The following is a 14,521-nucleotide window of genomic DNA, read 5'->3' on the forward strand; positions in this document are numbered from 1 at the left end:
AGGGTTACCCGCATTAAAGGACTTAATGTTATAACCGGAGGGGTTGGTATTGTTTTGGCTCAAAGCTTGGGCTATTGCGGCGGCCATTTCCTGGGAACGTTGCTGCGATCGTCTGCGCGGCTTCCTTCTTCCTAAGATGGCGAGCTGATAGCGGAGGCATTCTATAAAAGTTTTAATTTTTAGTTAATATCTTGGTTTTAGCGTAAAGTATGACCTCGAAAAGCTTGGTTTCGCGGAGTCAGTTACTGTCAAAAGTTAAAGTAAAATAAATGACTCTAAATGCAGACTTAATAAAGGTAACAAATTCGAATCAAGAATCGACAATTCATGTATCACCATGACTTTCCGAATTCCCAATTTAAAATATACGAGCAAACGAGTATTGGAGATTGACGATTCATGTATCACCATGACTTTTCAATCTTCAATATAAAATATACAAGAAAATGAGTATTGGAGGTTGACAATTCATGTATCACCATGACTTTTCAAGTCTCCAACCTCAGAACATAATCGTAAATGGAAATTGAAAATCAACTATTCATGTATCACCATGACTTTTCGGATTTTCAAATCCAACAAACGAATATGTAAGTAAAATCAATAAAAATCGAAATTCAACAAAAATCGAAATATCGCGGAATAAAACATAAAATCATATACTGCGTCTGCGCAAGCATATTTATAAATAACGAGTAATTAACAATAAGCGCGCAAACATGAGATTTCTCTCATGCGCGAGAAGGGACTCTTAGGTATTGTAGGCCGTTACGTCTAACCACCTATCCTAAAGTCAACGAGCTCTGATACCAATCTGTAACACCCCGACCAAAGGCGGATTATACATCGGGGCGCCACATATTGTTTCATTACTCGTGACACTATTGGGTGTCAATATTTAATAAATACATTCATTCGCGCACGCGCAAAGTAGACATAAGATAACATAAATCAATACATTATAAATCATAATATTTGAACAGCAATAACTTGTCTTGATACATTTTAATCTAGGTCCAAAAGTAAAAACGTCCTACGTGTCCACAAGCTCCAAAACAAAACCGCTACAGCAAACCTGAACATGTGTTAAAATAAACGTCAAACACTAGCGTGTTGGTGAGAAATCAAGTTTAATACAATACATAGATAACAATAAATCTGCGCGCAACATGTGTATGTCTGGTTTTCAACAAGGGTGTAATCCGATCGGGACCAACTCTAAGATTCATACTCATAGACTGCCAGTGCTCACAATTGAGCTCACAAACAAGAAAGACTGTGCAAGTGTAAACAAAAGAGAAAATCATAAACGATAGTTCTCCCGTGTTCATCTAATGGTACCATGAGAACTGCGGAATAGACCGACAAGACGGTTAATGATCCACACATACAAATAAACAGCCAAGTCTACGTCCTCAACACATGGGATACTGCGCGACTAAAGTTCATAAACAGTTTAAGACTCTAAGTTTGTATGAACACATGAACATCCCAAAACATTAAAAGCAAAAAGGGATTAGGTACGAGATTACTCACTTGATAAACGATGCGGTGTAAGATAAAGCAATAACCAACTTTAAACAAGCACAAGTTAACCTATAAATAAGATTATTGTTTTAATGATTTGTTTTAAGTCTTGATTATAAGTTAGCATAATTAATAAGTAAATTATTATATATAATATATATATTACCGGAAAAGCAGGGCAGAACAGGATAGAAGACGAAGGCAAAGAGAGAGGAGACGGCAGAGGAAGAACAACGGCAAGGAGCAAGAGAGAACAGGAGAGTTTAAGTGCTTTGTGTGTGTAGTGTTAGGAAATTAACATTATTATTTATAGGGAAACCCTAGGGAACACAATCCCTAGAAAAGGGGAAAAGATCTCCAAAAAGTAAAAGATTCCAAAAGCAAAAGATATCAAAAGATATGGCAGCTACAGGGGCAAAGGAAAAGTTGACAGGGAACAGTAAACAGGCATGGGCGGGTCAGATAAAGGTACTGGTCAAGCATGGAAAAGCAGATCTCAAAAGATAATGTCAGTCACTTTTTCTGTCAACCAATGGGGTTGGTGCGCATGCTGCGCCAAAAGTAACTTTTCAGACATAAGATAGGTCAGGTCAACCGCACAGAAGATAAGACAACACAAAAGTAAACGGCTGGATTAAACAGAAGAAAAGACTCAAGACATAGCGCGAGAAAGCTTGAGCGCGAAGGCAGACATAGAAGGTCAAGAGTGCGCGAGCGCGAAGGCAGACAGAACCAACCTTAACGCGTCGCGGGAAGAACTACATTTCTAAGCGCGCCGCGGGAAGAACTTCAATTCTAAGCGCGTCGCGAGAAGAACTATATTCCTTAGCGCGTCGCGGGAAGAACGGTATCCATAGCGCGCCGCGGGAAGAACTAAAATCCTTAGCGCGCTGCGGGGACAGTTCGTCTCGCGTATCGCAGTAACAGGTGGTCTTCACGCAGGCTTCCTTGTAAGGAGTCTGGCGCGTGGAGCTGCGCAGACAACCTTAGGCGGGAAGGAACAAAGGACAGGGGTTCAGGGCTTAAGGGCGGGACGGCGACAAGAGGGAAAAGAAGGCGGAAAGAGAGAAGAAGAGGGACGGGACGGCGGAAAGAAAGAGAGGGAAAGAGGCGGGAAGGAAAATATATTATTATTATTAAAAGTAAAATATAAGTATAAATAAATATTAAATCATAAAAGAAAGAGATCGGATCAGAGAAACGGGTACCTGGGTCGGGTCGGATCGGGGCAGATGTCACACTTACCGTGGAACTAAATTTATCAACAATTATCTCCAAGTCTCCAACACATTTGTATTTTCTGACTACTACATTGAATCCACATAGCTCGCGTAAAGATGTTCGTCAGCGCCAACAGTCAAATATAATAAGAATCAGAGGGCCACATATACACTGTTGATGGGTCAAAATTAAGTTATGGCCAGCATATTTGACTTTCAAAATAAAGAAAAAGAATGTTTGTGAAAGAATTCGCATTGAGAAAATTAATGTTTGGAAAAACTTGTCATTAAACACATAACTCAAATTTAGGAGGTAACTAATTTTAATCTTCCCAGATTTGAATTACTAAGTCAACATAATAAACTGTGATTGAAAAATTAGGAAATAACAATTAATATTAAAACATTGATAACATGTGATTAATCTAAATTAAGTATCTAATAGTTATGATCAAAATAAATTACCTTGTTACCCATATAATAATATGATAATTTAATTTTCAAAATTTTAATGTGACATCCCACATTGGATGGGGAGGAGAACTAAGTCTTCTTTATAATGAGGTGAATATATTCCTATCATAACGCATTTTGGGCGTTTAATGGTAGTGGATGAGTGGAGAACTCCATGGTTAAGCGTGCTTATGTGGGAGTAGTATCAGGATGGTTGACCTCTAGGGAAAGCTCCGCCTGGCCAACTAAAAGAAAATCCGTGAGGCGATGATGGTATGTCCCGACCAAAGCGGACAATATTATGGTGCAGGGGTAGCTGAGTTGTTACATTTAATTATTAAGTCAAGAGAATATATTTTGAGCAAGAAAAATAAGGGAAGCTCATTTCAAATCAGATTAAATTAAAAATTAATACAACGAAAATTTTAAAAATCAAATTATTTAAAATAGTTAATTAATTTAAAGTATACACAAAATAAAAAAAACGATAAAGAAAAAAAACATATATAATTATTGGTTTAATTACATAAACAAAAGCATGCGAAAACTTTACTTGTCAAAGATGACTAGCTACAATAGTTTAATTAAACCAATGGATGCCTCAAATGATCTTTTGAGAAACTCATAAGACTCCTGTGAAAAATGATACAATATTTTAGATATAGGAAATCAAGCAAAAGCGTACATTCTGATGAACAATTCTCTCTAGCTTTTGCCATTGTTGGTTTCAAAGTGCGCTAAAAATAATCACATGGTTAGACCTGTATTACCTAGATAACCCTTCTTAGCTAGTTGCAAATCCCTTTGCGTCACCCTTATAATATATATATATATATATATATATATATATATATATTAAAAGAGAAATGTCAAACAATAGTTATGGAATTTAAGTTTAAATAATAATAACAAGAGAGAAAAAAACCAAACGTTTCACCATCAAACCAAGCAACTAAGAAACATAAAGAAACATGAAACCATAATCCGTTTAAACAAACGTGTTCAAACGCCGAATCGAATTCAATTTTTTTCTAGAATGGAGAAAACAAAATCACCATCGAACCCTATAATCAGTTGACCTGAACTCATTTTAACCCATCGCCCATCCTGAACCGACCCTCCCGTTTTGCCAGCCTTACTTTAGACCCATTTGACGTAATGTAGATTGTCATTGTTAGTAAATGATGTGGAAATGAATATGCGATGTGAACTTTCAAGTTACATTGTTAGTAAAAAAAATTTAATATACCTTCACATATAAACCAACTCAATTTTCAGCTTATGTTATACTACAAAAAATAATTAATATAAACAACCCAAATGGTATGAAGTGTTGAAGTCACATGATGTTCAAAAAAATCCAGTTTATATATATTAAACGAAATCAAATTCAATCATTCTAGTATTGTTAGCTTCCAAGTTGCAATTTCACTATATAGATTAAAATATTCTTTTTATATGGAATAATTTCTAACTTGTAGCAATTTCATCTGGAAAGAAGCCAATCACAATTAGTCGATTATAGCCTATACCCTAAATCAATTAAAACCCACAGTCCATTTTAGAGCATTAAATCGAACTTCTAGCAATATCCAACTTCTTTATTTTAGGACTCTAAATCATTTAAAACCCACTGTTGATTAAACTTAAATTGATGAAGATATTGATTATCCAACAATAGAATAAATCGTATATCTTTTAGATATGATAATACTTGAAATATGCTTGAAATTTCACATCCAATCAAAACACAAAAAGCATGAATAGATGTAGCATTGATTGTAGAAACTCTGTGACGAATGAATGGTGGAAGACGATGGAGTGAATTTGACAAAATAGAGAAAAGTAGTTAAGATTTTGTGTAAATTAATTTTGAAATTGCTCTTTCAATTGAAATAGGTGAAAAGAGTGTATATCAGTTTCAACATTGAATTTTTTTTATATTTTTAATGTATTATAATAGCTAGAAATTCTATGGATGAATTATATTTTTTGAGAAATAGTCAATTGAACTAATATAAACGTGTTAATAGTCTAAATAGATGAGTTTCTAATCAATTGAATCTATTTTTAAATTATTTAATTGAAAAAAATAAAAAAAATAGGTTATTATATTATATATGAAAACAATGGAGCCAAATCAATATGATGATATTATGTGTCCATAAACTGAATTGCATTTGTACCTTATCTTTTATAATTTTAAATTCATTTTCAAATTTGTTTTATATTGAAAAAATCTCGGTGACTAAATCAAATTTGATCTCCAACTTGTTTTAATCTTATATTAGATATATATCTATAATACATATAAACGAAAACATAAAAATTATACGTGTCGTGATGTGGTTACTCCCTCTATTTTTAAAGTCATCAGATTTGCTTAATTTTTAAATGGAGATTTCTCATGTATTTGACCTGAATTTACGGGTATGGGTCTTACCAAACCAAGACAGTCCTTAAACAGGTTATAACATCTCATTAAATTAAATACTAATCTCACCAAATATTTGATACAAAAATCCTATAAAGTAAGAATATACCAAAAATTAATATATATTTGATTTAAAAGTAATTAAAATACATAATGAATTCGTGTAAAAATAGGTATGTGATCCAAAATATAACCAGACTTGTGTATACTTAAGTACAGTGCTATCTTGATAAAAAAAAATTTATAAATATAATTATATTATAACTTATTGATAACTATATATTAATTGTGTTATATAGACGCCATTTATTAATTGTCAACGATAAACAACTTATGTTATATATATATTATCCTAAAAATAAGTAATTTTCTAAGAATATTAAGAATAAATTATAGCCATTAGATCATATCAATCAATGGTTGAGATTTAAAATTATCAAAAACCATCATAGTTTTCTAGAATTACTCTTTCATCATTATAAACGACATAGTTTCCTAGAATTATTATTTCACCATAGGTTTTAATGGCAAATGTCAAAATTCTATTAGTTCTTACCATTCCTAGGAAACAACTTCTTTTTATTTGAACCCTTTTCTATATATATATATATATATATATATAGGGTTAGTATCATTTAAGAACTCTAAAAAAGTTAAGAACTATTAAAACTCTATACAACCAAACATTTTTTTAATTTTTATTATATATTAACATTATTTAAGAGTAGTTTTATCATATTTTATATAAAAAAATTTGATTACATATATTAATCACAAGTTTACATATGTGTAAAATTTATGTACTAAGAAATTCACATAAGTGTAAAACAAAACATAGATATGTATAAAAACTAATTTCCAAAACTGAACTCGTAAGTATAGATATAAAAAATGATAAAACTACACTCAAATAACGTTAACATACAATTTTTTTTATAAAAAAACGTTAATTTTCAAGGGTTCCTTTTACCAAACCCAGATATTCCTTAAACAGATTATAACATCTCATTAAATTAAAAATTATTCTCACCAAATTATTGATGTAAAAATCCTATAAAATAGGATATTATAAAAATTAATATCTTATTTATTTTAAAAAAGATATATATATATATATATATATATATATATTATTTAAATTAAAATACCAATTTGATAGTAAAAAAAGTAAACGGGTATTGGGACTCATCAAACCATAAATATATTATTAACTTTTATAAATATTATCTATTATTAAAAAACCAATTTTATAGTAAAAAAAATAAGCGGGTCTTAGGTCTCATCAAAACCATATAGCTTTTAAACCGGGTTATAACATCTCATTTATTTGTGAAACAATTTATCATCAAACCATAAGTATATTATTAACTTTCGTACAATAAAAATGATATAAATTCAAAAAATAAATAAATATTAGAACAAACAATATAAAACAACCCCGTAATACGGGGGATAAAAACTAGTTTACTATAATACTTCAATTAAAGTGAAGGATTTATAAAATATAAAAAAGGTAGTAGATTTAATCAAAGACTATTATATTTTCCACTTGTCTTAGATCGATGGTTTGACCGTACGATTGGATTGACACCACAAACCAATCCTATTGGTCTGTCATATAACAAACACACCATCCTTTGAGCTGTGACCCTTAGCATCATCCGATTTCAACGTTTTTGTTATTGTTTTGTAGAGATGACGAAATCTGGAAGCATTCAAGCAGAACAACTAAAGCAAGACGGGAATCTTTATTTCAAGAAGAACAGATTGAACGCTGCAATTGATGCGTACACCGAGGTAGGTATTATTATTATTATTATTATGATGCATTTGGTTTAAATAAATTGGTTCTTGGATGCTGCAGGCGATCACGTTGAGCAATGATGTATCTGTTTATTATAGCAACCGGGCTGTATGCTTTCGCAAGCTCAGGTTCTGTGTTCTCCATTTCAATACTTTTTTAAACGCTAAAACCCTAGTTTTTCTTTATTAACTCAATTTTGAAATCTAGGTTATCAATTTCGAAATTGAATGATTATGAAGTAACTTGAAAATTAAAATGCACTTTATGTTTCCAAACATTGACTTCAGCAGTAAAACTCTAGTTTTTTTGTAACTTCAATTTTATGCAGTCAATATCAGTGGGGTATCGGTTATATTGCTATATATATATATATATATATATATATATATATATATATATATAAAAGTTTTTGTGATATTAAATTACCTATATCCCACAACGATAACCTATATCTCAAATATGCATTAAATGCATAGGTCAAGTTTCGAAACTCTTTTTGTGAAATTACATGAGATTTGAAAAACTTTGGCTATGAGTTTTGATTTTGGGCTGCGGGGAGCACAATTATTGCGTTTTTAATATCTGAAATTGGTATGCTGCTAAATTTTGGTAATGGTATTTTTGTTTTAGTGAGTGGACAAGAGTTGAGCAGGATAGTAGGAAGGCCATTGAACTTGATCAAGCATCGGTCAAGGTTTGTGGGTCATTGAATATTGTTTCTTGTTTAAACTTATAATCATTTTACTTTAAATATCTATTAGAATCTATGTTTGAAATATTATTATGTTTTGAGCTGCATTTTCATTGATTTCTTCGTGCTTCCTTTTCGCTACTTTAAACGAACGCAGGTTGATTGTCAGTAAGTTTCCAGTTTGCGGATACATTTTCTTTGTTTACTTTATCATTGTTAAAGTGTTAATGTCAACAAAGTTTTTGCCTGTTAGTGTCATGTATGGCAAACAATTCCCAAAAGGAAAGAAGAGTGAATGTAACATTTGTGATAGATACTGGAAATTTGAAATACTGAAACTAAGACAAGCTGAATCTCCGATTACAAGGATTAAAACTCTAATTTGGTAACATTAAAAATTTATAATCGACATCGTGAAATAAACAAAGATCATTTATTTAACCGAATACTACCTCCGGTTACTAAAATGCCTCACTAAACTGTTTCCTACAAAGTGGTATCAATTTGATTTAGGCAGGAATTAAGAGCAGGAAATAAAAACATTTGACTGTAGGAATATTTCAGGTTTGACCCGAACAAGGTTCTTATCAATTTAGAATACAGATTAATGTGCCAAATGAGGTGAATTACGAAGTACTTCAATCCAGTATGACACGCCATTCACCTCGAAGATAAGATTAATTGTTGATTACGGCTGCCTTTTAGTTTCTTTGAAGTCCTAATAAAACAATTAAAAGCTGTTATGACTGAAACCCGTTCTAAGAATCTACTTTAGTCTAGAAACTTAGTGGCTTGCTCGGCTGGTTTAAAACAGTTTTAAGTGTTTTTTTTCTTTTAAAGGTTTAGCTGTAAAGTACTCCTTTAGTTTGCAACATACCTTTCTAGACGTGATTTGCATTTGATTAAAAATCTGAACCCCCATCTAAATTTCTTTGTAGCAGTAAGATCTTTATATGAAAATCATGACCAAGTTTTATCTTTAGCTTTGAATTGCTCATTTTTTTTACCTTATACTTTATTTTTCTTATAGAGTTATAGAGTGAACACTATCTCTTTCTTCCTAGATGAATATATGGTTAAAAAATAGTGTTTACTTAACATATCATTTATCATTTTTATCATCGTACTCGGTATATCCCACCAATAGCAAAGCTATGGTAGGGTCTGAGGAGGGTAAGATGTAGACAGCCTTACCTCTACCCCATAGGGATAGAGAGGCTGCTTCCGGTGAGACCCCCGGCTCGATAGTAGTTTTGCATCAAGCCTTGGACATAAGACACATAACACTCAACCATCTGGACACCGACCGATTGGTGCATGTACCCTTGACTTTTGGCTATCAACGCCACCACATGATGCCTGATTAACCTTCCGCCACTTTTAACGTTATTTTCACGAGATTAGTAAAATAACGTCAAAATTAGTGCAATTTCACTTTTGCCCACCCGAGGGTTCACACATATATACATTACATGTGCGCACCGCAACCAGGGCGTTATAGTGTTTACTTAATATGATTAAGTTTATTTATTTATTTTTATGTCTGGTTATGAAACTGCAGGGTCACTTTATGCTTGGGCTTGCATTATTACAGAGGGAAAAAATTGATCAGGGAATAAACGAATTGGATAGGGTATGAATTTTACTTGATATGTATTATATATGTTTTTATTAAATTATTTTAAAAGCAATAGCTGCTACCTTATATGTTCTTTTATATGACTAAATTTTGCATTATTTGTAGGCTTTGGATCTTGGCAGAGGAGCAAACCCTCAGAGTTATATGGTGGAGGAAATTTGGCAAGAGCTAGCAAAAGCACAATATTCTGAATGGGAGCGTAATTCCACCAAGCGATCATGGGATTTGCAAAACCTCAAGTAGGTACTTTTATGTTTGTTAGGCCTCAGTTCTGTAGGTTTGCGTATAACGGGTCAAAGCATGTTCGATCTGAAGCGTTGCGTCTTTTATGTTTAAGGTGACTTGCAGATTCTATGTTTTAATGGGTCACACTTTTGTCGGTTCAATCTAGTCAAGTGTAATTCACTTGAGGATATATTTGTACTTTTTAACCTTTAGGACTATTTGTGTATTTGTAGACTAGGTCACATCTTTTGGTTAAATACACAAATAGTTCTTAAACGGTTAAAAGTTCAAAACTACTATCCTGTGCATTGCACATTACTGGCTTTAATAGAAAAATTTAACGTTTGATAAAAGACATGATCTGCAAGTCCTAACATAAAGAATTTAATTTGTAATTTACCCTTCTTTTTTTGTTTTTACTAATTATCATTACAAAACTGTACTATTATTATAATAATCCAAATCTTTGAATAGTAGTATGTTTCTATTAGCGACTAGATGTGTATCAAGTCAAAAGAGTATGTTTGTGTTGGTCAGATTTTGTTTATAACCACAGCTTGAATTATTATTACTGTCATATCTCACATGATATTGTAAATCTTGCATAATATTATTTATGATATGAGGTTCTACTCATTAGAGATAGACTTTTTACTAGGCCTGTAAACTAACAAACAAATGATCGAAACCAAACAACTAAACAAATGGAGTTTTATTGTTTGTGTTCACTTGTTAAGAAACTGAACATGCTAATGTTCATTTGTTAATAGCATAAACATGAATATCAATCTGTTGGGCCTAAACTAAAAAATACATGTTAAAGTACAGCGTGTCTAAAACATTTGCGAATATAAACGAATAATCTTAAACAAACATAAACTAACGAACTTACGGACATATATGAACGTTAACGGACATTTGCAAACATAAACGAACGAGGGGACATGTGCGTTTGTTCAACTAAATGAACAAAGATATGTTCATGTTCGTTCGTTAATTAAATAAATGAACTTCTGCCTAACGATTTACTTAACGTTTGGTTCGGTTCGTTTATTTGTATGGCTTTCGACCAGTTAACCTTTTTGCTAGTATGATTTATTTTACATATATATTGGTCAAAATTGGAACCTATATATACTTATGTCACATTTTGAGATTATTTTTACTTATTCTTTTTATTGGCATGTCTGTTTGTGGCTCAGAGAATGTTGTGCAACATCTCTTATAGAAAAACATTTTCGTGATGTTGCTGACGTGGAAGGTTTTACTGATGAAGTTACCGATTCTACTTCAGAACAGTTAGAAGCTTTGGATTCAGTTTTCAGCAAAGCTGCTGAATTTGACACACCAGCTGAGGTAATGTTATTTTATTTTGGGGGTTTTTATTATTGAAAAATATAGTGTTTTTTAATCTTTAAATTTTTAAATTTGTGTAATTTCAGATACCAGACTACTTATGCTGCAGAATCACTCTTGATATATTTCGTGATCCTGTAATTGCCTCGAGTGGTTTCACGTATGAGAAGGCGGTTATTCTTGAACATCTTGAGCAGGTTTTTATCGTTATTTACGTTCTTTCTTTGTTATAGTTTTGCTTTGAGGTGTGACAATATTGACCTGTTTACTTGTGAGTAAGTTGGTTTCGGTTTGTTTATCTTAGACGGGTAAAATTAATAAACATGTCAATGAGTCTTAACAGATTCATAATAGGGTGTGCGTTGGTTGGTTTTGGGGTTTTACAGAACCATAAACTGAAAATTTGGTTTTTGAATTTTGAAATTTGTTTGGTTTTGGTTTTTTCAAAATGGGAATGGGTTTGGTTCTGGTTCTGGTTCTGGTTCTGGTTCTGCCATATGGGCTTGAAATTATTTGGCCGGAAAAAGAATTCCAAAATAAAGAATTTGAGTTATTATTTTTTGTTTTAATGATTAGTTGGTTGTTACACATTTGGGTTTATAATTTTTTGAACCTACACAAATTTAATAACATTTGTTTTTTTTGGTTTTTGTTGGTATGGTTTGGTTCTGTTTTTCGGTACATGCAAAACCGAAAGCGAACTAAAATTTTTTGTAAAAACACAACCAAACCGTCAGTTTTCTTAGTTACAGATTGGTTTTTGGGTTTACTGAACACTGTTAAGTTTTAGTTTTCACAACGGGTTTGGTTTCAGTTTTGTCATTTGGGCTGATAATAACCCAAATTTAAGATTTTGGGTCTACTTTTTTTTTAATTAATGGTTAATTGGTTATTACACGTTTGGGTCCAAAACTTTTTGCCTATACCATTCATAATTCATACATTTAATAACGGAAGTCGACTTTTTTAACAAAAGCGAAACTAAACCAGAAGTTAATTGTGCTGTTATTTTGGTACGGACCGAATGTTCTGTTTTGGTACATGCAAAGCCGACCTGTAAATTTTGTAATTTGAATAAACATACAACCAAACACTCAGTTTTGGGTTGGGTTTGGTTATTTCAGTTATCAATTGGGTTTATGGTTTCATGCACACTTCAGTGTTGGATCATTGAGGGTTTATGTATTACTGTAATAATAATGTTTTTTCAATGATAATTATAATAATACCAGGATTTATTTACAAAAGAATTAAAAAACAGACGAGGAAAATTGACTATTTTATGAATTTTTATTTTAGAAGTTCGGTTATTTGATCAACTCATACTCTGTGTTCATTAAAACTGTAATGACAGGTAGGTAACTTTGATCCAATCACTCGGCAACCTCTTTGCGCGTCTCAGTTGGTCCCAAACTTAGCGATAAAAGAAGCAGTGCAAGAATATTTGAAAACACATGGGTGGGCCTACAAGATGGACTAGAAGATGTTGCGGTAGTTTTTCTATATAGCTATTAAGTGTTGATATGGTGTTTGTTAGACGGTCTTTTACAATGCTAAAATTGCGAAACATTTGGTTGCATCATTGTACAGAAGTAGTGAAACCCTTTATAATTTAATGCTTTTATCGGCTTTTTATGTTGCATTATTGAATGTGAATGTTATGATTTGGGCTTAAACTATTTTGTTTGCAGTGATGGTTCTAAATTAGAAATGGGTTAAAATGTTTTGTGCTTTGTGAAGCGACCTGGGTTTTGCGACGTGATAATTACGACTTGTTTCATCTTCAATTTGGACATGCTGCTCTTATTGTGTATCTCTAATCGATTTGTTGTGTCTCTAATCGATTTAGAGGTAGCCTTCTTATTGAAATCACTAAGGGTATCAAACAGCCTCTTAATCTGTTACTTGTGACATGTTAATGTTAATTTTGTTAATTGAAGACATTTAAAATTAAAATTGTGAGATTTGAATTGGCTTGGTTCTTTCTCTTTTCCTTGAATTATAATGGAAACAACCAGGTTTGGACATTTTTTTTTAATTTTCAATGAAGATAGTATGTCTATTCTATTCTATATCTATATAATTCTAGCAGTTGTTTTAGTGAACCTATATCTATTTTATATTATATAATAAATAAAAAATCACTCCTACGATTTCCTTTTTCACCTATTCCATCTTAATACATCTCCATTTTATAATTATTTATTTTTAAAAAACTCACCAATCAACCAATATTCAAATAAAGTAAAATAACTGTGAATACTTGTCATCTTTTAGTTATTTCTTACAATTTTTTTCCCTACAAAACTAAGATATTAATTGACCCAAATATATGCAATAGATCAATAATTATTCACTTTTCTTTTACACTCTATTTATATTACATTTATACATTTTTATAAAAATTAGTACTAACATATTAGGTTACTATGTATTCCATAATACTTTGTGAAATCCAAAAATCAACAACAAACATGTTTCTCAAAGATTGAAAATAATATAATTTCAAATATTATCATTAACATATTGTAATATGTATGTTGTAGAAGATTGTAAAGAAAAATAAAACTCGAATATGCTTTCATTTTACAAAGTAATATTTTAATCATTGAATTATAAATATATGCTTAAAAGTCGATCAATTTTATAAAAATCGATCCATTTATCTATTATTATTATTATTATCATATAAATTTATAAACTATAAATATATGCTTTAAATATGTCAATTTATTTTTTCAGTTAATTTAGTGAACTATACATATGTGTTAAAATGTAAGGATAGTATATACAAATCACTTTCAGACATAACAAAGTTTTTTGTATTTAATTTATTAGTTTTTTTTATCAAGGATTGTTTCGGATTTTTTGTGAAACTTGAATTTGATTTTTATGGGTCAAAAAGTTGGTAAATAGATTGTTTGGTACAAGTTAACTACATTTAGGTTAAAATTTGTTACAGGTCAAAAACAGGAAATTTGAGTATTTTTAAAAGTTTAAGAATGCAAATAGATTTATCGTCAACTTTGTTATGGATTCAAAGTGTTGACTTGAAAATGTCAAACGGTTGAAAGTTAGTATTTTAAACATGATTCGGGTTTCAAATTTATTTTCAAGGGCATTTTTGAAAATAATCGAAAGGTTCGGATTTGGAAAATTGACTATTTTTCCC

General features: G+C 31.3%; 1 protein-coding gene across 1 annotated transcript; it reads left to right on the forward strand.

The window, feature by feature from the left end:
- Nucleotides 1-7,298: 7,298 nt before the first annotated feature.
- Nucleotides 7,299-12,960, forward strand: LOC143625232 (E3 ubiquitin-protein ligase CHIP-like). Its single transcript, XM_077095642.1, has 8 exons — nucleotides 7,299-7,431; nucleotides 7,499-7,566; nucleotides 8,069-8,132; nucleotides 9,691-9,762; nucleotides 9,874-10,007; nucleotides 11,196-11,349; nucleotides 11,436-11,546; nucleotides 12,704-12,960. The coding sequence occupies exons 1-8, from the start codon at nucleotides 7,330-7,332 to the stop codon at nucleotides 12,827-12,829; spliced, it is 831 nt and encodes a 276-aa protein (XP_076951757.1). The 5' UTR covers nucleotides 7,299-7,329; the 3' UTR covers nucleotides 12,830-12,960.
- Nucleotides 12,961-14,521: the final 1,561 nt, after the last annotated feature.

Source organism: Bidens hawaiensis, unplaced genomic scaffold (genome assembly GCF_021521415.1).
Source record: "Bidens hawaiensis isolate Kalapana, Puna unplaced genomic scaffold, B.hawaiensis_p1.1 tig00004021_1, whole genome shotgun sequence".
Taxonomy (NCBI): domain Eukaryota; kingdom Viridiplantae; phylum Streptophyta; class Magnoliopsida; order Asterales; family Asteraceae; genus Bidens; species Bidens hawaiensis.